We start from the raw sequence: 19,927 nt of genomic DNA on the forward strand, positions 1-19,927 counted from the left end.
TCGATCATCTCGGAGCTTGAAAGAAATGCAGAATCACAGGCCCCTCCCCACCACTCCAAAATCAGAATCTGCAATTTAATAGGTTCCCCAGGTGATACACGTGCACATTAAAATCTGAGAAGCACTGTCTAAGATTTCCTGATTAAGGAGATCTTGAAAGGTAATGATGGAAAAAGAGGGGAAAGTTAAGGAGAGGTCTCAGGTTGCTCCCCACAGGAATAGAGCCGGTTGGGGAGAAAGAGGACTGAGGGTTTAACTCGGACTACCCTAGACTGAATGGGTGAAAGAGCAGACAGTTGACGCAGACTGAGAGCCCCAAATAGGGGGATAAAGAGAATAGTATTTATTGGTGAACCTGAGGTTGCCAGATAAAAGGATTGGTCTGCCCTCACTATCATTCGCCATCCCACCACCCCCAACCCCGCTCCCGCCCCGCCATCCTCCCACTGCATCCTCATTCATCCTAGTCCCCCATTCCAGGATTTCTCCGACTTTGACTCTGAGTAACCTGGCGAGTCCGACCTCAGGCATTGGCCTAGCTCGGTTGCTAGGGCCCGGAGCTTCCCGGTTGCGGGGGAAATGATGTCACGCACAAGAGGCGGGCTAACCAGTTTCCTCCCTCCTCCCGATCGGCTGCAGGAATTTGACTAGAGTCCATGCCTCGCGGGCTCCGGGGGTTGCTGTCAGAGTTCTTCCCCCGCTGCCCGTGCGGCTTTGGCCGTGCTCTCCGCCTGCAACGAGACTCCAAGAACCGTACTTAGTGAGCACTTAGCTTCGGAAGGAAAGGTGATTCGAATAGTCTGAGTATTGCCACCAGACTAGCGCTTTGGCTTCCAGGGCACTTTTTGATTCGATCGAGTTTCCGTAGTTGGGGAGGCTAGCCGAACCGCTGGTAATAGTGGAATTAATAATTCTAGATCAGGTAAGGGCGGAACGGGATCTCGAGTAGGATAGAGATTTGAGAGAGGGGAGACCGGGGACTTTCAGAACCGGGGGACTGGGTCTCAGAAAGACCGGCGAGAGAACAGCCTACAATTAGCATTGTTTTGATTTTCTTTTCAGGTGCTGATCTGAATCTGGTCCCTTCCCCTGCGACCAAAACTGTCCTCTCATGGTGGAAGGGACCAGGCAGCCAAATAGAGATGCCATCAGTCATTCCAACGGGAGAGAAGGACGTCTCTCAATCTCAGCAACAATGGAAAACGAATCCCCAGGAGAACCTTGATTCAACTATTCAGATTAGGCAACAGCCTGGAGACCCTCCTACTGAAACCCTTGAGCTGGGAGTGAGCCCAGATCCAGACAGCCAAAATCTAGATCATACTCGAAGGACTGAAAAACTGGTTGCTGGACTAGAAGGAGACTCTGAGAAGTCTCATGAATCAGCCAGTGAGATGCCAGGGCCCCTCCAAGCTTCTAATCTTTGGTATTGTCCTGATGGGAGCTTTGTCAAGAAGGTCATAATCCATGGCCATGGCCTAGACAAACCCAAGCTAGGCTCCCGTTGCCGGGTACTGGTTTTGGGGTTTCCTTTTGAGTCAGGCCTGCCAGAGGGCTGGACAGAGCTAACTATGGGGGTAGGGCAGTGGAGGCAGGAGACTTGGGGGGAGCTTTTAGAAAAATGCTTGGAGTCCATGTGTCAAGGTGAGGAGGCAGAGCTGCAGCTCCCGGGGCACTCTGGAGCTCCTATCAGGCTCACACTGGCTTCCTTCACTCAGGGCCGGGACTCTTGGGAGTTGGAGGCCAGTGAGAAGGAGGCCCTAGCCAGGGAAGAACGTGCACGGGGCACAGAATTATTTCAAGCTGGGAACCCTAAAGGGGCTGCCCGATGCTATGGCCAGGCTCTTCGGCTGCTGCTGACTTTACCCCCACCTGGCCCTCCTGAACAAACTGTCCTTCATGCCAATCTGGCTGCCTGTCAGCTGCTGCTAGGGCAACCCCAGCTGGCAGCCCAGAGCTGTGACCGGGTCTTGGAGCGGGAGCCTGGCCATTTGAAGGCCTTGTACCGAAGGGGGGTTGCCCAGGCTGCCCTTGGGAACCTGGAGGAAGCAACTGCTGACCTCAAGAGGGTGCTGGAGGTAGACCCAAAGAACAGGGCAGCGCAGGTGGAGCTGGGGAAAGTGGTCATTCAGTGGAAGAAACAGGATGCGGGGCTGGCCCAGGGTCTGCGCAAGATGTTTGGCTGATTAAAGATGAAACCTTAAGAGACAGAAACCTGTGAATTGTGGTCTGTGCTATGAGAGTTTTGGGGGCCTAGAAGGAGGATTTCACCCCACATCCTAGTCCCAGCTTTTACCTTCCTAGGGGAGATAGGCATTGCAGTGCACTTCTTTCCCTTTTTTTAACATTACAAAGCCATATGGTCACATGTGCTTCGTTTGGGGGAGCTTATTCACCTCGGAAGACGTCCAAGAATCTGTCTGAACTTTTAAATTTAGGACTTGCCGGGGCGGGGGGTGGGGAGCAGACCTTTAAATCCTAGGAACTACATCTCCCAAGAGGTGCTGTCTCCGGGGCCCGTTTGGCGCATGCGCAAGCTTCACAGCTCAGTACTGTGGAAGTTACCCACTTTCTGCCGTGCTCCCATTGGCCGGGGCTATACAGTCATCTTTTCGTTGACTCATGCGCTCAGCGCCCTGGTCTCTTACTGGTCGGTAGAGCTTCCGGGATACCTCTTTTTTTCCAAGTGTTAACTGATTAGTTGATGATGGGGAGAGGCGGGACTTGGAAACCGTCTCATGGTTGGGGGGTGGGGGGGAAAGATGGCGGAGCTGATGCTCCTCAGCGAGATTGCGGACTCGACGCGTTTCTTCACCGACAATCTGCTGAGTCCGGAGGACTGGGGTCTGCGGAGTGAGGCCGAAGGGATGGGAGGGGGCTGTGGCAAACTGGGCTTCTGATGCACGCGGGAAGGAAGCGGAGGCCCAAAGTGGAAGGCTGGACGAATACGAATCCACCATCTGAAGGAGGGTGGAGCAGGGGGGCTCGCTGTGCATTCGAGGGGTGCGGGATCCGAGACTACCTCCGCTCGCTGCGGGAACATCGGGTTGTTCCGGGGTCGGGAAAGGAGGGGCTGAAGTCCTTTGGCTGTATCACTTTTCAAGTGGGCGGGCGGTGGGTCTGGCCGAGCCTAACCAATGAGGGATGGGGCGGAGGCTTGTGTGAGGCTCTGTAGTCTGGGCCACCTGTATAGGTCGACCCCCCTGAACCAAGCACCTCTTGCAGACAGCACCTTGTATACCGGCCTGGATGAAGTGGCCGAGGAGCAGACGCAGCTCTTCCGTTGCCCAGAGCAGGATGTCCTGGTATTGCTTCCCCAGCCTTGTCTCTAAACCTTGGTGGGTGGGAATGGTCCCAGAACCAGGATTCACCCCAGGCCGGGTATCACCTGTAGTCACCTCTTCTTTCGTATATTTCTGCCTTCGATTTCCTTCCTTATTCAGTTTGACAGCAGTTCCCTGGACGTGGGGATGGATGTCAGCCCCCCTGAACCCCCATGGGATGCCCTGCGTATCTTCCCAGGTGAGACATGCTTTGTGGTTCCCTCATCTTTCCAGAAACCATCATCTAACCATTCTTTCCCAGGGACTATGTAATTCCCTGAATCCTCACACCCTCTCTACATAAACACCTGTGCACACCTCTTCCCTTTAATTCCTTATGTTTGTTCCTTCCCGCTTTCCCTGGTGGGGGGATCCCCACCCTCATGTCCTTGCATACTTTTTGGACCCTTCTCAGGCTTCACTTCCTGGTTATTTTCTAACCTCTTTTCCTCCAGATCTTCAGGTGAAGTCTGAACCATCATCTCCCTGCTCTTCCTCCTCCCTCAGTTCTGACTCATCGCATCTATCCTCAGAGCCCTCCAGCCAGGTGAGAAGGATGTCCTTCCTCCTACTGTTCATGGCAGGGACTCTGCTCCATTCCTTTCACCCACAGGTGCTGAGGAGATTATGTGCCATGAGTCCAGGGTCAGGGAGTGCCCTTCTTCCTTGCCTTTGCTGTTTCTTTAATGCCCCCACCTTCTGCATCTCCACTCTAGTTGTCTAGAAGTGAGGACAGAGTCTTTAATATACAGAAATGTATAGTAGCAGTGGTGGGGCTGAGAAGACGAGAGTTGTTAACTGTCAAGCATTCTGGAACTGTTTCTTGTCCAAAGTGCCTACTTGAAGGCAATATTTGAAAGCATGAGACTTCATCGACTCTCCCAAGAATAAGGTAGAGAGTACAAGGGGCCAGAGACAGTTTAAGGAGACATTCCATACCATTCATACCAGAATGTCAAATAATTGGTAGTTTATAAGCTCTAAAGCTTTTGTGTTTGCTCTTCCTCTCTTGTTTTCTTTCCTTTTTTCTACACCTTTACCCCCTTCACACACCCTCACCCTTACCAGGCCCCTGTTGTAGGAGAAGTGTTGGACGTGAAGACAGAGTCCTTAGCACCCCCACTCTGCCTCCTGGGAGATGGGCCAACATCTCCATTAGGAACCATCCAGATCAATGTGGGCCCCACCTCTGATGATCCTTCAGGTAATAACATCCTGCCATGATCCCCAGGCTTCACCAAGATGGAGTGTATGTGCAAATGTGTCTGTTTGTCTGCATGTGTATTCACCTCTGTGTAGATGGAGGAGGGGGTAGAGGTAGCAGAACAGGAAGGAAGAGGTAGGGAGGGGAAATGGTAGAAAGCCAAGAAATAGGCCAGGAAGGAGAGGAAGAATTTTAGGAGACCCCGGTGTCGAGGAGATGGAGATGATTTTCCTTTTTTCTTTTTCCTGGTATACTATTGTGTGATTTAACTTCCTGTGACTTTGTGTTTTCTTAAAACTTATGGACAGTATAGGGTACATTTATTTGTTACTTTTTTCCTCAACATTTTATTATAAAAATTTTCAAATGTGCAGAAAAGTGGGAATCCCATATACCTGCATCCTAGATTCTACAGTTCACATTATTTGTGCTATTTTAAAGTGTCCTCAAGTTTCTTTCCTTGCGTATTTATTCAGTAAACATTTATTGAGCACCTCATCCATGCCAGGTACTGGACAGAGTGCTGGGGATGCAAAGATGAGCAAGACATGAGCACCATGCTGCCTTGAGAAGCCTGCAGTGTGGTGGAGGGAGAAAGACAAAGACCAGTCAATGCAGAGGAGGTAGTTCTAGGAAAGAGACCATCAGAGGGTGCCATGAATGCTCATAAGAGGGGCATCTCACCCAGATTTGTGCTATACCAGTGACACACTCCTGGAGATCGGGTTTCCTGAGCTGAGTTTTGAAGGACACAAAATCAGCTGGAAGAAGAACGTAAGGGCATGCATGCAGGAAACCTGTACTTCTTCATAGTGAGTGCGAGTGTGGAGAGAGGCGAGGAGCTGCAGAGGCTGCAGAGCTGAGGGTGGGGGTGGGGGAGCTTCTTTACTGTGCTAAAGGGCTCTTAGCTTTTATCCTATGGGCAGTTGGGAGCCTTTGAAGAATCAAGCAGGAGAGCAAGTTGATTAGGGAGATGACTCTGGTGTCAGAATGGAGAACAGATTGCCGAGAGGCAGAAGGAACAAGAAAGAGGCACATGTAGTAAATTAAGTAAGATATTCAGAGGCCAAGAAGAAGGTAGATTTGAGAAAGAATGAGATGCAGTGACCCGCTGTGTTGGAGAGAGGAAGGAATAAAAGAGGATGCCTGGATTTCTGGTTGGGACAGTCACTGGTAGGTGATAATATCATTCACTGCATAGAATTTTCAAGAGCAAGAGTCTTCTGGTGGGGGAGGATGAGGAAATCAATGTTGGACTTATTGATCATTGACATCAAAATGCCAGTGGAACATAGGAGTGGAGAATAGTAAACAGTGGCTGTTTTTGGAGTTTGAGAGAGAGAGAGAAGTTTGGACTAGAGAGGATAGATTTGGGAGTCACTGGCATATGAGATAGGAAGGAGGTAGCTGAAGTCAGGGAAAGAAAGTATAGAATAAGAAAAGAAGAGACCCAAGACAAAGTCCTGTGGGTATTGGTGTTTATGGGGTGGGTGGAAAAACAGGAATCCATTAAATCCAAGTGTTTTAGTTTCCTAGGCTGCTCAAGCAAATACCATGAAATGGGTCAGGTTAAACAATGGAAATTTATTTGCTCATGGTTTTAAGGTTAGGAAAAAACTCCAGATCAAAGCATCATCAAGATGATGCTTTTTCCTTGAAGACTGTGGTGGTCTGGGGTTGGCTGCTGGCAATCCTTTGTCCATAGCTTGTCACATGGCCAAACACATGGTGGTGTCTCCGGGTCTCTCCCTTCTCTTCCAGGTTCCTTTGATGCTCAGCTTCTTGCTTCCTGTGGTTTTCTCTCTCTGTGTCTGAATTTCATTCTGCTTATAAAGGATGCCAGTAATAGAAAATTAAGACCTGTCCAGATTGAGGTGGGCCACACTTTAACTGAAGTAGCGTCATCAAAAGGTCCTACGTACAATGGGTTCACACCCACAGGAATGGATTAGATTTAAGAACATGTTTTGTTTTTTTTTCTTTTTTTTTGAGGGAGGTGGTACATACAGCTTCAATTATCAATCACAACGAGGGACCAGAGCAGTTGGAAAAGAGCAAACTCTTTTGGAGGTGGAGACAGTAGAGAGGATTTCCAGAAAGGGAGTTGTGCTTAGCATCAAGTGCAATATGGCAAAGGCAGGATAGCAAAGTGGTTAGTACTGTGTGCTCTGGATCCAGGAGGCTGGGGTTCAAATCCTAGCTCTATCACTTAACCTCTCTGAGCCTCCATCTTTTCACCTATGACTATATCTCCCATTTCCCTATCTTAACCTTCTTCCCCTTCAGCATTTATCCGTTATCCAGCTTTTTGTCTCACCCCGTCACCCCACAGGTGTACAGACCAAGATAGAGCCTGTCTCTCCATCTTCTTCTATCAACTCTGAGGCTTCCCTCCTGTCAGCAGAGTCCCCCAGCCAGGTGAGCATCAGTTTCCTTTCCTCCCATCCAGGCTTTCCAGTGAGTTCCTCTTGACTCTTAGGGGTACAAGAGCTTTCTCTTCATCTCTCCTCAACATGCCTGCTGACTCACATCTCTCTGAAATGCCTCACATAGGCCCTCATAGGAGAGGAGATACTGGAAGTGAAGACAGAGTCCCCAAGTCCTCCAGGGTGCCTCCTGCAGGATGTCCTAGCCTCCCCATTTGGAACTGTCCAGATTAGCATGGGTCCATACCCTGATGGCTCCTCAGGTAATGGGGCCTCCTGATACCTGGGGTCCCTGGAGAGAGAGGCATGTAGTCCTGACATTCCTTCCTTTCTCTCATCTTCCTGCAGGCAAAACCCTGCCCGCCTGGAAGCCACCACTACAGCCCAAACCTGTTGTGATAACCACCGTCCCGCTGCCACCCAGAGCTGTGCCTTCCAACACCACCGTCCTTTTGCAACCTCTCGTCCAACCAACCCTAGGTACCAAAGGAGAGAAGGAGACAGGCAGGATGGGCCTTTTTGGGGAGCTCCCAACCATGAAGACTCTCAACCCCTGGGTTCTCAGGTGTGGGTGTGGACATAAGAACACCCTCTAACTCAGTTCTCTAACCTCCCTCTCCTGCTTAGTTGCCCCAGTGTCCCCAGTTGTCCTCATCCAGGGTGCTGTTCCAGTCCAGCCTGAGGGGCCGGTGCCCCCTGCCCCCCGGCCTGAGAAGAAGAGCATTGTCCTGGCTCCTATGCCTGGGAACTCCTGCCCACCTGAAGTGGATGTGAGTACTGGGGAGGAGGCGGGTAGGGCGAGTGATCAGAAGGGAGGGAGGTTGTCTGTCATGGGGGAGCACTGTGGGATGAGGAGGGAGCTGAGATCCAGAAGCAATATGTGAGGAAGCAGACCCAGAAGATGATGCTGGGGGTGAGAGTAGAGTCCTGGGAGAAATGGGGATGGTCTCAGTAAATCAAAGTCAGGGAAGCTATACTGGGTTTCAGTTGTGGCAATAGGTGGGAGAGGGAGGCTGCTTCCTAGGTGAAAACCAAGTAAAATGCTCTTTAATTACAGCAAGGTTAAACTGTGGGCCCTAAAAAGGAGAACCAAGAAGAAGAGAGACCCACCAAGTAAAGAGGTTCCACCAGGATGGAGGAAGTTCCTCCTGTAGTCTAACTTCTCCCAGCTCTGAGGAGCAGGAACAGGGAGTGGTTGAGAGAAGGGCCCCTCTTCTGGAATGCTTTAGTAAAGAGGAAAAGCCTCTCTGGCTGTGCGGTTAGGGGTCAGGAAGACAAGGGAATGGCCCAATCAAGCCTTGGTTAGTTCCTGGGGTGGGCAACACGGTCCCTCTCTCCCATCCATCTTCCATTCCCTTTTCTGACCCTCTGCATGCCTAGGCAAAGCTGCTGAAGCGGCAGCAGCGGATGATCAAGAACCGGGAGTCAGCTTGCCAGTCCCGGAGGAAGAAGAAAGAGTATCTGCAGGGGCTGGAGGCTCGGCTGCAAGCCGTGCTGGCTGACAATCAGCAGCTGCGCCGGGAGAACGCTGCCCTCCGCCGGCGGCTTGAGGCCCTGCTGGCTGAGGTGAGACTGGTCTGTCCAGGGGAGACCGGCAGGAATATGGGGTCCCTTGGGGTGACTCACCCTCTTTCTTGCCTCTTTCTCTGCATCTTAGAACAATGAGCTCAAGTTAGGGTCTGGAAACAGGAAGGTGGTCTGCATCATGGTCTTCCTCCTCTTCATCGCTTTCAACTTTGGGCCTGTGAGGTGAGACCCCCCCCTGCTCTCCCAGATCCCTCCAGTGGAGCTCAGCCCCACAGCTGCCTGACTGCCGCTTGGGCACAGTCCCTTTTGTTCCGCTGACACACAGATGGTTCTGGTATCCTCAGTACTGATGCTGTCTCCAGCCAGTCCCTTCTTGCTCCATCATGTCTCTTATAAATCTGGGAGTAGATGACAGTGCTAATTTTGATTAAAAAAAAATAGTGAAGAATGAGTGCTTATTGAGTTCTGTTCTCTGGGTTAAGCGCTGTCCTTTTCGTATGTTTCCTGGCTGTATGAGATAGATACCTTTCTTATTCCCATCTCCCAGATAAAGAGACCCTGTCTTGTAGAACAGATTGGAAACCCAGGCAGTGTGGCTGCAGAGCTGTTGCTTTAACCAGACACTCAGTAAAGCTGGATTTCTCCCTCCTGCTCTGTCCTTATCCACAGCATCAGTGAGCCTCCAGTCTCTCCTCAGATGAGTGGGGAGGAGCCTCGACCGCGGAGACACCTGCTGGAGTTCTCAGAGCAAGAGCCTGTTCGTGGGGTTGAGCCCCTCCAGGGGTCCACCCAGGAACCTGAGGAACCCCAGCCCAGCCCCACAGGGTGGCCCAGTTTCAGGTTAGGAGATAGAAAGGGGCTCCTCTCCTTTAGGGTCTGAGCGAGTCTTCTCTCCAAAAGCTGCCTTTTCTTTTTGGGAAGAGCCAAAGTTGTTCTCATGCTGTCACTGCTTTCTTCTCTGTTGATGGGGGGGTGCTGGGCAGTGTCTGATTGGTGCCTTCTCCCTACCTCACTCTAGGAACCTGACAGCCTTCCCCGGGGGGGCCAAAGAGTTACTACTGAGAGATCTGGACCAGCTCTTTCTCTCCTCTGATTGCCGTCACTTCAACCGAACTGAGTCCCTGAGGTGTGAGGGATTTACTGCTAGGGCCATGCTCTTCTGAGGGCATCCTCCCCTATTCTCCCTGAGGCCCTCCACAGAGAGCCTAGCTGGCCTCGTATGCTGAAGCACCAGCTGTCCTTGCCTTCTTGTTTTATTCCCTTGTGCAGACAAGGAGGGTGGGAATCTTGGCCTGGCATAAAGGCATTAACCCTTCTCTGCTTCCCCAGGCTTGCTGACGAGTTGAGTGGCTGGGTCCAGCGCCACCAGAGAGGCCGGCGGAAGATCCCCCAGAGAGTCCAGGAGAGACAGGTAGGTGGTGGGGCTGGTTCAAGGAAGGCCACACATGAAGACAAGGGCTAAAATGTCCCGGGGATTTTGAGTGGGCTTCTCATTGTGGAGGTTTGAGAGATTGTTTGGGGGCAGTGGAGGGGTGGGTGTGAGGTGGCATCTGTTTCCAGGGGCCGTCTGTCTCTTTCCCTTCTCCCTTTATCCTCTCCAAATCCTTAGATTCCTCTCCTTCCAGAAGTCTCAGCTATGGAAGAAGTCACCTCCAGTTAAGGCAGTCCCCACCCGACCCCCCAGACCCCCAAAAAGGTGAGTATAGGGAGAGGTATTTATTGATTAAGTGAGGTTCTACTCTAAAGATCTCTACCCCCAGGAGCTGTCCTGTGCCATCATTGCCACCAACAGGATTATGCCTCCCTCACCACTGGTGGCTTCCTGGCTCTTTTTCTCTTATCTTCTTTCCCCCTTTCCCTAGTGGGGATGGGCACTAGGCTTAGTTCTCCCCAATCCCATTTCTGCACCTGCCTAGGGATTCTGTGAGCCAACTGCAGCTGTATCACCACCCAGATCGTTCCCAGCCAGAATTCCTGGATGCAATTGACCGACGGGAAGACACATTTTATGTTGTCTCATTCCGAAGGGTGAGTTCCTCCCCTCCACCCCGTGCCCCACAAGCTGGGCTCCCCAGCAGTCTGTCTTCAGGTAGAGGGTATACAGTAGGGCCAGGAAGCCTGTTGGCATCTTTTGCTCCACCCTCCCAGCATGGCCCCTCTGTTTCCCAGGACCACTTGCTGCTCCCAGCCATCAGCCACAACAAGACCTCCCGGCCCAAGATGTCCCTCGTGATGCCTGCCATGGCCCCCAATGGTAATTCTTTCCCTGCAGGGTGTGGGGAGGAGTCCTGAAACTGAGGAAGGGGGAAGTCCAAGATGGAGGGAAATGGGGAGGGGAGTGGGGCATTCCAGAGAGATGCTAGAGTTATAGGTGAGAAGAAGCAGGAAATGCCTGGAGAGAAAAACAAAATGTAGGAGAGTTTGATGGGAGGAAGACGAGGATACAGATCCCCCCTTGGAGAGGATATTTGGGTCAGCGGGTGGGCTGGAAATCTGCTGGACTCATTTCCTTTTTTTCTCTTGATGTTTTCTCCTGTATGACCTCCCCGCCCCGTCAATGTCATTTTCTTTTCCTCTTCCTTTCCTTCTCCCTGCACCAAACTCTATCTCTTCCATCCCATTTAACTCCTAATATGGCTCTGCCTCCTTATCATTGCCCTTTCCTTTTCACCTCTACTTTTCTGATCCCTCCTCCCTATTTGCCACCTCCTTCTTTTTTCCTAAACTTTTCCCTTATCACAGAGACCCTGTCAGGCCGGGGGGGCCCAGGGGACTATGAGGAGATGATGCAGATCGAGTGCGAGGTCATGGACACCAGGGTGATTCACATCAAGACCTCCACGGTGCCCCCCTCGCTCCGAAAACAGCCATCCCCGACCCCGGGCAATGCCACAGGTGGCCCCTTGCCCGCTCCTACAGCCAGCCAGGCCCACCAGGCCTCCCATCAGCCCCTCTACCTCAATCATCCCTGACCTCTACAGCTCGCGCTGACTTAGAATTGGGGGGCAGGGGGGAAGGGGTGACTAAGTGGGAATGTTTCTAATTTCCCTGATCCCTGGGCTTGGGGCAATTGGTAAAGGAAAGGCAAGCTGTGGGGTTTAAGCACTTACTTGGAGGTAGGGGGATTTACCTCTCTTTCTACCCCCTTATGGAATATAGGGCTCCTCTCATTTCAGTGGACCTCCAGTCCCTCTTCCTTCTTTGAGGGTATTGAGTGAACTTAAATTTGGGGGTGGGCTCACGCATACTGTTTATTCTTTTCTTCCTCTGTTTGGGGGTTGGGGGGTGGGGATTCAGTCCCCAGGTGGGACAAGAGAAGTTTTTACATTTTGGAGCTAGTTACGAGGAATAAAAGTGGGGTGGTGGAGGAAGATTGGGCTTATGTGTGTACATATGTTCTTTTTTATTATTAAATAAACAACTTGAAGGGAGTTAAAGGAATGGTGGCTGCCTTCCTGGCTGGTAACAGGGAGAATGGTGGGGTGGGGGGTACAGTGGCTTCTATAGAGCTAGCATCAAAGAACCAGGCCCTGAAGATACAGCTGGCTCTGGGGTGGGGTGAGGGTGGGATCGCAGACCTCATGTCATCCCCTTCTCCCTGCCCCTATAACACGGGTATGTCTGTGTCTAGGAGGGGAGTCGGGGGAGGGATGTCCCATGGCGTGACAGACCAGAGGATACAGATCTCTGGAATGTGTCTGAATAAACAGGAAGGACAGGGGGCCCCACGCCCTTTGGGGTGAACAGCCTCTCTGGGTCCCCTACTCTCTAGCAGGTCCACCCCCCCTTGCTTTGCAGGGTGAGCAGCTCAAATAAACAATTGGAGCTGGGGCCAGAGGGCTCTGAGCCCAGGAAGGAGGGGCTGCAGTGGAGAATGGGGTGGTATTTGGGAGGGAAGGGGGATGTTGGGGAGATCCTTTTTAACCCTGAACTGGAGGAGACTGAGACTTGAAAGTCCAAGTGAGAGAAAAAGACAGGAGTGGGTCCTGCAGAAAAGGCTGTGCCTTTTAATTAGGGGGAAGGGGAGAAGGACACAGGGGCAAGGGCCAAATCTCAGCCCCATCCCGGGGTGGGTGTTGTCCTCTGTCCAGCTGCTCCTGTCCAGCAGCGCCTCAGGCCTGACCCTGTAAGAGTGTCCTGGGTCAGCTGGAGGGTGTGGGTTGGGCCTGGGCTCTGTGCCCAGATGACTGGACAGGGGCCACTCGGGCCACAAGCCCAGGCCTGAATGGGGAGGGAAAGACCTTGTGTGTTCAGCCAGGCTTCCCCCCCCCCAGCCCATGACTCTGTTTGGGGTGAAAACAGACCAAGTAACTATGGCAACCTGGAACCGGGGCTCCCAGGAACTAGGCCTCTCCTCCCTCCAGAGGGCAGCCCTGGCTCCTCAGCCTGCTCTTCCTGTCCCAGGGTCCCTTGAGTTGACCCAGCCTTATCCAGACAGTGTCATGCGATGAGAACAAGGATAACAAGGATTTTGGAGATAGATCACCTCAGTTGGATTCCCTGCCTTGCCTTTTTTTTTTTTTTTTAAATTAGAGAAGCTGTAGCTTTACAGAAAAATCATGCATAAAATACAGAGTTCCCACATACCACCTTACTAACACCTTGCACAGTGTGGTACATTTCTTACAATTCATGATAGAATGTTTATCCTGTGGGGAAATAAAGGAAGGTTAAGCTCCAGGCTGCTGCCCTCCAGGCCCACGTGGATCTTGCTTCCCTAGGCCACACACCTCCATCACCCCATCAACTCCATCGCTGGCCCCTTCCTGTCCCAGACCCTCTTGTCTCTCTGTTCTGCTTTTTTTGTATGCCACCACCTCCTGCTTTCCTTCCTCAGGGTTCCACCTTTTGGTTCTCTATCATCCCTGACCCCATTATACCTCCCTCCCTCTTCTCTTTTCTCTAGACTTCTTTCCTGTCTTTCTTCACCCTACCCCACTGTGAGTTATCACCTTCTCTTTTTGACCCTTTATTCTTTTGTTCATTTTTTTTGTTTCTCACTTCTTTTGTAGTTTTTCCTTTCTCCTCCTGTGCTTCCCTGTATTTTTCCTTTATTTTTTTCCTCTCAGTCTTAGTCTTCTCATCTGCTGCTCTGACCTGGTGTTGTCCTCCTCCCTTTTTTATGCCACCCCCTTCTCTTTCCTTTTCCATTCCTTTGTCCACATTCCTTTTCCCTTTCCATAACTTCCTCTCTTCTCCCCCTCTTCAGTTGTCTCCTCCTCCTTCCTCCCCTCTTCTTCCTTTTCCCCACTCCAATCCTCTGTCCTCTTCCCAGCTTTGGGGGCCAGGACTGGGGAGCCTGACGTTTGCCTCATCGTTCTGCTATGGCTTCTGGATACAGCACATCTGGATTCCGGGGCCCAGATGTGTTGTTGCCACAGCGACCTCTGTCCCTCTGGTAAATACGGCGCCCACCCGCCCAGGGCTGAGAACAAAACAATTGTGTGACTTTCTTTTGTCACGAGATAGAAATGTCCTCCCTCCTCCCTTCTCCCCACACCCATGTCTCCAGGCAAAGGAAGTTTTAAGGGCTCAAACCTTTCTTTCTATGATTCTCTTGCCTCATTTCAGCCCTAGCCTCAAAGTTTTCTCTCATCTTTCATCTCAGGCTCAGCCTTTTCTCTCCATGTTCCCCTTCCTCACACATCCCCCCCCCCCCATCCTCAATAATGGGATTGACCCCTGTCTTATACTTGCCGGTTTCTTCTACCTGAATCTACTTATTAACTGGATGCAGAAAGAAATTTCATATATCCGGGTACCACCATTCCTTCTCAAACAAGTCCTTCAAGAAGCCCCTAAATTTGTTTATGTCCTGTCTTCAATCTTTTCCTTTTCCAGGGCTGTTGTTGGGGGAGAGGAGAGAATACAGGCTTTGGAATCAGAAAACCTGGGTTGAGGGCCACCTTTGCCACCATAGCAAAGTCCCCTGGACAACTCAATGTCCATGAGCCTCAGTTTCCTCAGCCACGAAGTGGGGTCGGTAAAATGCCTGCACTGTGTAGAAAATCGCTTTGTAAACAGAAGCCGAGTACAAATGTTTTCTGTCTTTCTCCTCTCTGGGGCTGCTGCCTTGGATCACAGCCCCTGGCCTCTCTTCCTTCTCTTGTTATCCTTCAGCTCCTTGCCCTTAATCGCCCTTTTTCTTTGTCTTCCCTTCTCCCTGTCTTTCCCTTTATTCTCTTCTATATTTTTTATCCCTCATCCTCCGGAAGTCAGGACGGGAACTTAGAGGGTCATTCAAGGACCCAATCTCAGAGCTGAAGATACCTGGACTGAGGCTTCGGAGAACAGCCAGAGCACACAGACAGTTCTCAACCTCTCCCCGATCTTTCTGCTCACCGCCCAGGAGCCTTCAGTGAAGCAGACCCCAGCTGTGACTACCAGCCTTACCTGTCTTTATGCCTGTGGATCCCTCCCAAGCACTCTCCCCACCCTTCTCTCCCAGTCCTTTCACAGTTCAGTATTGACAAGCATTTATTGAGCACCTACTCTGTGCAAGGTCCAGTGCTTTGCTGATGAAATACAAGCATATATAGGACATGAGCTCCTTTAAGAATCTGAAATCCAGGGGGGAGTGAATCAGATTTTCAACAACGATTATCTCAGAACTTGGAATTATGTCTGTCAAGCTTCCAGTGCCTTCCCCAAATGCCTGGTAAGCTTGTAAACATCTGGAATCCTGCACTCCCTCTCTGAAACTCCATGCGGTCCCCAGCAGTGGACTTCTAAGACATCTCAGGGCCATACTTGTGGCTCTTGCTCCTCTCCAGGGTCACCTGGCCACTCGCTGGGCCAAGTATACTTAGGGAACTCTACTTCCTAAATAATAAAACCAGGACATAGGGCATAGGACAAAGAAAGAAGTATATGACCATGGGACAGAATTATTGGAACTGAACCTGGCAGAGAAAATCCATATTCTGTGCAGTCTGCTCTTCCTATGTGATGGCATTTTGAGACCTTCCCTCACCCTCTCATCGACTCTCTCCTGCCTCCCACCCAGAGATCTGAGGGGATCTGTTAACTACCCCTGGCTCTTGGGGCTTTGGGCCAAGGCAGAGGAAGGAAGCTGAGCCCAGCTCTGTCCAAGATGCTGACTTCATCCTCCCCATCAAAGCCAGGAAAAAACAGCCACACACACACGCCCAGACACACGGACACACACGAGGACACCCACGCAAGAGCCAATGCATACCTTTGCCCTCAGCCACAGGGAGCCAACTGGGCATCTGGTCACAGCCACAGGTGGTGCCAGCGTGCCTTAACCCGGGAACGTCAGCACACTTGAGACCATGGGGGATGCGACCTGGGGTGCAGACACCTGTGCTCCAACCCATGTGACAGAATCAGGCACATGCAGGCTTCTGCATGTCCCTTTCACCTGTCACCCATGACTTGGTCAAGCTATACCCCAGTGGGGAGGTTTGCAGCAGGGTGAAGAGAATATCCTCAGTGTGAAGCCAGGGTTGCCGAGCAGGAGTGGGAGAAGTGGGGAGGCTCCCTTAGTCTGGGTGTTTCTTCTCTGTACACAAGTCTCCTTTTCTGCCTGTTGTCAGGGCAGCACATGGGAAGAATGAAACCAGAGAAACACCCAGCATGTGTGGGGTGTGTCTGCCTCTCTGTCTGCCCTGTCCTTTGGTTGTCAGTCTTCTTGTCTCCACCTGAGACCAAGGTGCTCTTTCTTTCCAGCCCCCAACTCTCCCCCCACCTCTGTTCCTGACCCCCTGCAGCACCCAGACATTAGTCCCTTCTGCTTTTCACCACTGAGTCCCTCCAGTCATGCCCTCCACCCCCCATATTTGCCTCCTGCATCTAGTTCTGTTTCAGTCCCTAAGCCTTCCTCCTAAACTTTGGGCTTCCCTTCCCTGTCACCCCTGAATCCCAGCTTCCTTCCCAAGTCTTATATGTCCTGGTGTTCAGTCAAGACCTTGCTCAGCCAGTAACCAAGCCACATCTGCCACTTCTCTTGGAATTCGCTGAGGTAGGAGAATGAAAAGGGGGAAGTGATCCCAAGCGGAGAACAGGAGATGGACTGGACAGGTCAGGGTCAGGGCAAGAGGAGAAAATGGGAGAGGAAGAGATGGGAGTGCGGGTGGGAGATCTGGGACTAAAGCTGGAGCAGAGGTGAGGACGTGGGATCCCTGAGAAGGTTCCAAGGCGTGGAGGGATTCAGGCTTGAGAGCAAGGTTTCCTCCTGCTCCCCATTCTACCTCTGCTCCCCGCCCCACACTACCAGGGGGCAGTTAGTGGGGGCAGGAAGGGGTCGGTGCTGGGCAGCAGGTAGATGGGGTGAGCTGGAAGCTGGAGCAATGTGGCAGCTGAGAAGGGGGAAGTAAGGTGTTGGGGTAGGGAGGAGGGAGAGAGGCTGGCCATGGGGAAGGGTTTGGCGATAGAGAAGAAAACCCGGTTCAGAGAGAAGGGGCAACAAGTGGGGAAATTGTGGGGGTGGGGAGGAGAAATGGCATCAGGAATGGGGGATGTCAGGTTGGGTAAAACTTAGGGCAGGGAAGAGGAGTAAAAATGGGACAGGGAAGAGGCAAGACCGGGGATGGAGAGGTGGAAATGAGGGTATGGTGGGACTCAGGGATCCCAGACAGGGCGGGGGGCCAGGGCGACAGCGGGAGGAGAGGAGGGGGTGGCATGTGATGACATCAGGAGGGCTTGGCAGGAGTGGGAGGGGTGGGAGGACCTGCCCTATCTCCGCTCCCCTCCCTGACCTCATGCTGGTCCTCCCCTTCTCCTCCCTCTGCTCGCGGCAGGCTTCCTCCTTCTCTGTCGCTGCCGAGATCGAGATCGACGGTCGCAGCTCAGTGAGCCCCTGCTGCAAGGGACAAGCAAGGGGACCCCCAGGAGCCCACCCCACCCTGCCCTGAGACACGTGCCCCTGGCCTGGGGACAGAGCAGGTGCAGAGGTGCTGCCGTTGCTCCGTTACCCAGGTAAGTAACAGAGCTCTGGGGCGACCCATAGAGAGGGGCTGGGAGGGGTTGGGAGGAGCTGGGGACTTCTGACCTCCCCCTCCATACCCCAGTGAAGGCTGGATCTCTCATGAGAGCCTGCCAGGGCAGGGACTTTCTGTTCGGGGCAGAGGAAATAGGACCAGGCATGGGGCTCGGACTCCCTGCGGAGGTGTGTCTGGGAGGACAGGGCAGCGTGTATACAGAGGCAGGGTGGGATGCCGGGGTGCCGGCAGGATACAGGCATCTGAGAGGGGCTGGGGACAAATGGCCGGACTCCAGCAGTCAGGTGGTAGCACCAGCGTGGAGGCAGTTGTTGGTGAGTTGGGATCTGGAGGGTGCTGGTGCTGGGGGAAAGATAGGAGCTAAGGCTGGGCTAGTAACCAGTTGAAACTCCAAAGGAAAGTGCTGGTGGAATCCCACAGGCTGTGGCTGGAGGGGCTGAGGCTGGGCTCCAGGGAGGTACCTCTTTGGGCGTCCAACTGGGGACACCCCAGGTGGTGGGGTGTGATTTGCAGGGTCTGGGAGGGAGGTCTGGGGCTCTTAAGCCTTTAGGAAATGCTGAAATGGGATAGAATCAGGGCTCCAGAGAGAATTCGGAAACTTGCTCTTGGCTGAGAGCTCTGCCCCCATGACTCACGTTTCTGCAGGGCTAGGATGGCTGGAGAGGTGCCCCGGGACACAGGGGCTCCGTCTTCCCTCCGTCCCCCTTCTGAACTCCCCCTGCTTCTGTCCATCTGAACCCACCCCCCCTACATGTGACACACCCCGGGTGGGGCGGGTGGGCCTCTTATCTCGCCTGGAAAGAATTTAATGGCTTGGAAACAGCTGGAAGGGGAACTGAGGGGAACTACTGGGAAGCAACTCGGAAACACCAAAACACCGCGGCTGCCCTCTGCCAGCTTCCAGGCCCCGCCCTCCACTTCCTGGATCCCCGGCTCACTCCCCTCTTTTCCTGGCCCTGCCACCAAATCCCTGGGGACTTAGCACCTAAATTCCCCCAAACATCCTTCAGGTCATATCCTGACCACTGTGGGAACAGGACCAGAAAGCATCTTCCAGTCTCTCACTGCCCCCTGACACTTTCCTACTAGGGGTCCAGAAATCCTGTCTTAAATAATTTTCCATTCCATTGGCCCATCAGCTCCCCAGAATAAAAGGTATCTGGATTCCCCAGCTCACCACTCCTCGGCACCCCTTCCCACCTGGTTCCAGCCCAATATCATAGGGACCCCTCCATACTTTCTCCCCCACACACTCCTGGAATCCTCTACCTTCACCCCTCATTTCTAGATTCAGCTGAGGTGTGGCAGGAGGGGCAGAGGGAGACACAGGGGTGGGGACAGAACACTCCCCACTGGAACATCCCTCCTGGAGGCCAGCCCCTCTCCCCACCCCTTGGGACCTACAGTCCCTGATGAACAAAGTGTCAAAGTTGGCCGCAACACTGAATACCTGGGAAGCTGTGTCACAGTTTGGGAAAATGCCCCCTCTTCCACCCACCCTACAACTATGAACGGGGTGCCAAGAGGGTGAGGCCATTCCCTCCTTACTGCAGAGGGGCACCCCAAATACAACTGGGGGGGTTCAAGGATGGGGGACACAAGAGACACCCAAATTCTTGATTGCCCAGCACTGAGAAGAGAGCACAGTTCTTCTAAGAGTTGTTTGCAGGAGCTTAGGGGGTGGGAGTGACAGGGCAGGGGGAGGGGGATTAGGAAGGAGGCTTTGAGAGTGTGATCTGTGGGGGCCATTCCTCTCTTCTCACACCAGCCTCAGCAGTTTCCTTCTCTCCTTCTACAGACATTCCCTCAACCTCTCCTCAACCCCCCACCCCCATGGGGAAGGATGCAGGGTCCAACTGTGGGGCACAGGGAGGGAGGGCAAACTGAACTCCCAAAGGCCTCCAGGGATGTGGGGAGTGGGCACCACCATGTGCCCACTCCCCACTGGGAAAGAAGCCTCCTGTTTGGTTGTTATTGCCCTAACCAGGTTCTTTGGCTCACATAGCCACTGAGAAATTGACTTTCTTAGGCATCATCCCATGACACTGGAGGAAATGTGCTGGGGAGGGTGTGCGCGTGTGTGCGTGCATGTGTGAGTGTGCAGATGTAGGCTTATTCGGGTGTTTGTGTACATGTACAGGTGTGTTCATATTCATATATGTGGTTGGACACATGCAAGTATATTTGTGTGTATAGATGCATGTGTGTGTGCACACCTCCCATGGTTGCTATGGGAGTGGTTTGCATGGTTTGCATGGCATTAGACACAGGGTGATAGGATTCAAGGATAGGTCAGAGCCCACCTCTTACCCACATCTATGCCCCAAGCTGAGAGAAGGGCTGAGGATCACCGGGAAGGGCAGCTCCTTGCATGCCAGGTTCTCTGCCTGGGATCTTTCTCAGGTGGGGATGCCTCTTGGTGTGGAAACACTCTGTCCCTGTTGCCCAGCTCCCCTCTGTCTCTTACAGTGAGAGTGATGGCAG

The 19,927-nt window shown here is 52.6% G+C and overlaps 3 protein-coding genes and 1 long non-coding RNA gene across 12 annotated transcripts in view; 3 read left to right on the forward strand and 1 right to left on the reverse strand.

Moving 5' to 3' along the window:
* The first annotated feature begins 624 nt into the window (after positions 1 to 624).
* On the forward strand, positions 625 to 2,252 carry FKBPL (FKBP prolyl isomerase like). 2 transcript variants are annotated; one of them, XM_037843726.1, is made up of 2 exons: positions 625 to 786; positions 1,063 to 2,252. In XM_037843726.1, the coding sequence occupies exon 2, from the start codon at positions 1,143 to 1,145 to the stop codon at positions 2,184 to 2,186; it is 1,044 nt and encodes a 347-aa protein (XP_037699654.1). In that variant the 5' UTR covers positions 625 to 786; positions 1,063 to 1,142; the 3' UTR covers positions 2,187 to 2,252. The 2 variants fall into 2 exon arrangements, with proteins under 2 accessions (XP_037699654.1, XP_037699655.1); XM_037843727.1 differs by lacking the exon at positions 625 to 786 and adding an exon at positions 787 to 922.
* A 482-nt stretch (positions 2,253 to 2,734) lies between these two features.
* ATF6B (activating transcription factor 6 beta) lies at positions 2,735 to 11,907 on the forward strand. Of its 2 annotated transcripts, none has more exons than XM_037842449.1 (18): positions 2,735 to 2,844; positions 3,226 to 3,305; positions 3,444 to 3,522; positions 3,779 to 3,870; positions 4,392 to 4,527; positions 6,860 to 6,945; positions 7,081 to 7,216; positions 7,302 to 7,433; positions 7,581 to 7,723; positions 8,334 to 8,519; positions 8,611 to 8,702; positions 9,150 to 9,320; positions 9,499 to 9,606; positions 9,810 to 9,891; positions 10,106 to 10,176; positions 10,397 to 10,508; positions 10,650 to 10,734; positions 11,223 to 11,907. In XM_037842449.1, the coding sequence occupies exons 1-18, from the start codon at positions 2,739 to 2,741 to the stop codon at positions 11,450 to 11,452; spliced, it is 2,127 nt and encodes a 708-aa protein (XP_037698377.1). In that variant the 5' UTR covers positions 2,735 to 2,738; the 3' UTR covers positions 11,453 to 11,907. The 2 variants fall into 2 exon arrangements, with proteins under 2 accessions (XP_037698377.1, XP_037698378.1); XM_037842450.1 differs by having other exon boundaries at positions 10,109 to 10,176.
* LOC119539182 lies at positions 6,298 to 18,211 on the reverse strand. The gene is made up of 3 exons (XR_005217807.1): positions 18,079 to 18,211; positions 17,201 to 17,304; positions 6,298 to 6,350 (listed from the first exon to the last, which is right to left on the reverse strand). It is a non-coding gene; the product is annotated as an uncharacterized LOC119539182 (long non-coding RNA).
* Positions 17,271 to 19,927, forward strand: part of TNXB (tenascin XB) — a 55,680-nt gene continuing 53,023 nt past the window's right edge. For 6 of the 7 annotated variants that reach the window (XM_037842442.1, XM_037842443.1, XM_037842445.1 and 3 more), the window contains exon 1: positions 17,271 to 17,420. The gene's annotated coding sequence lies outside the window, so the exon portion shown is untranslated. The remainder of the gene's footprint in view (positions 17,421 to 19,927) is intronic. The other variant, XM_037842448.1, reaches the window with a different exon arrangement.

Source organism: Choloepus didactylus, chromosome 7 (genome assembly GCF_015220235.1).
Source record: "Choloepus didactylus isolate mChoDid1 chromosome 7, mChoDid1.pri, whole genome shotgun sequence".
Lineage (NCBI taxonomy): Eukaryota > Metazoa > Chordata > Mammalia > Pilosa > Megalonychidae > Choloepus > Choloepus didactylus.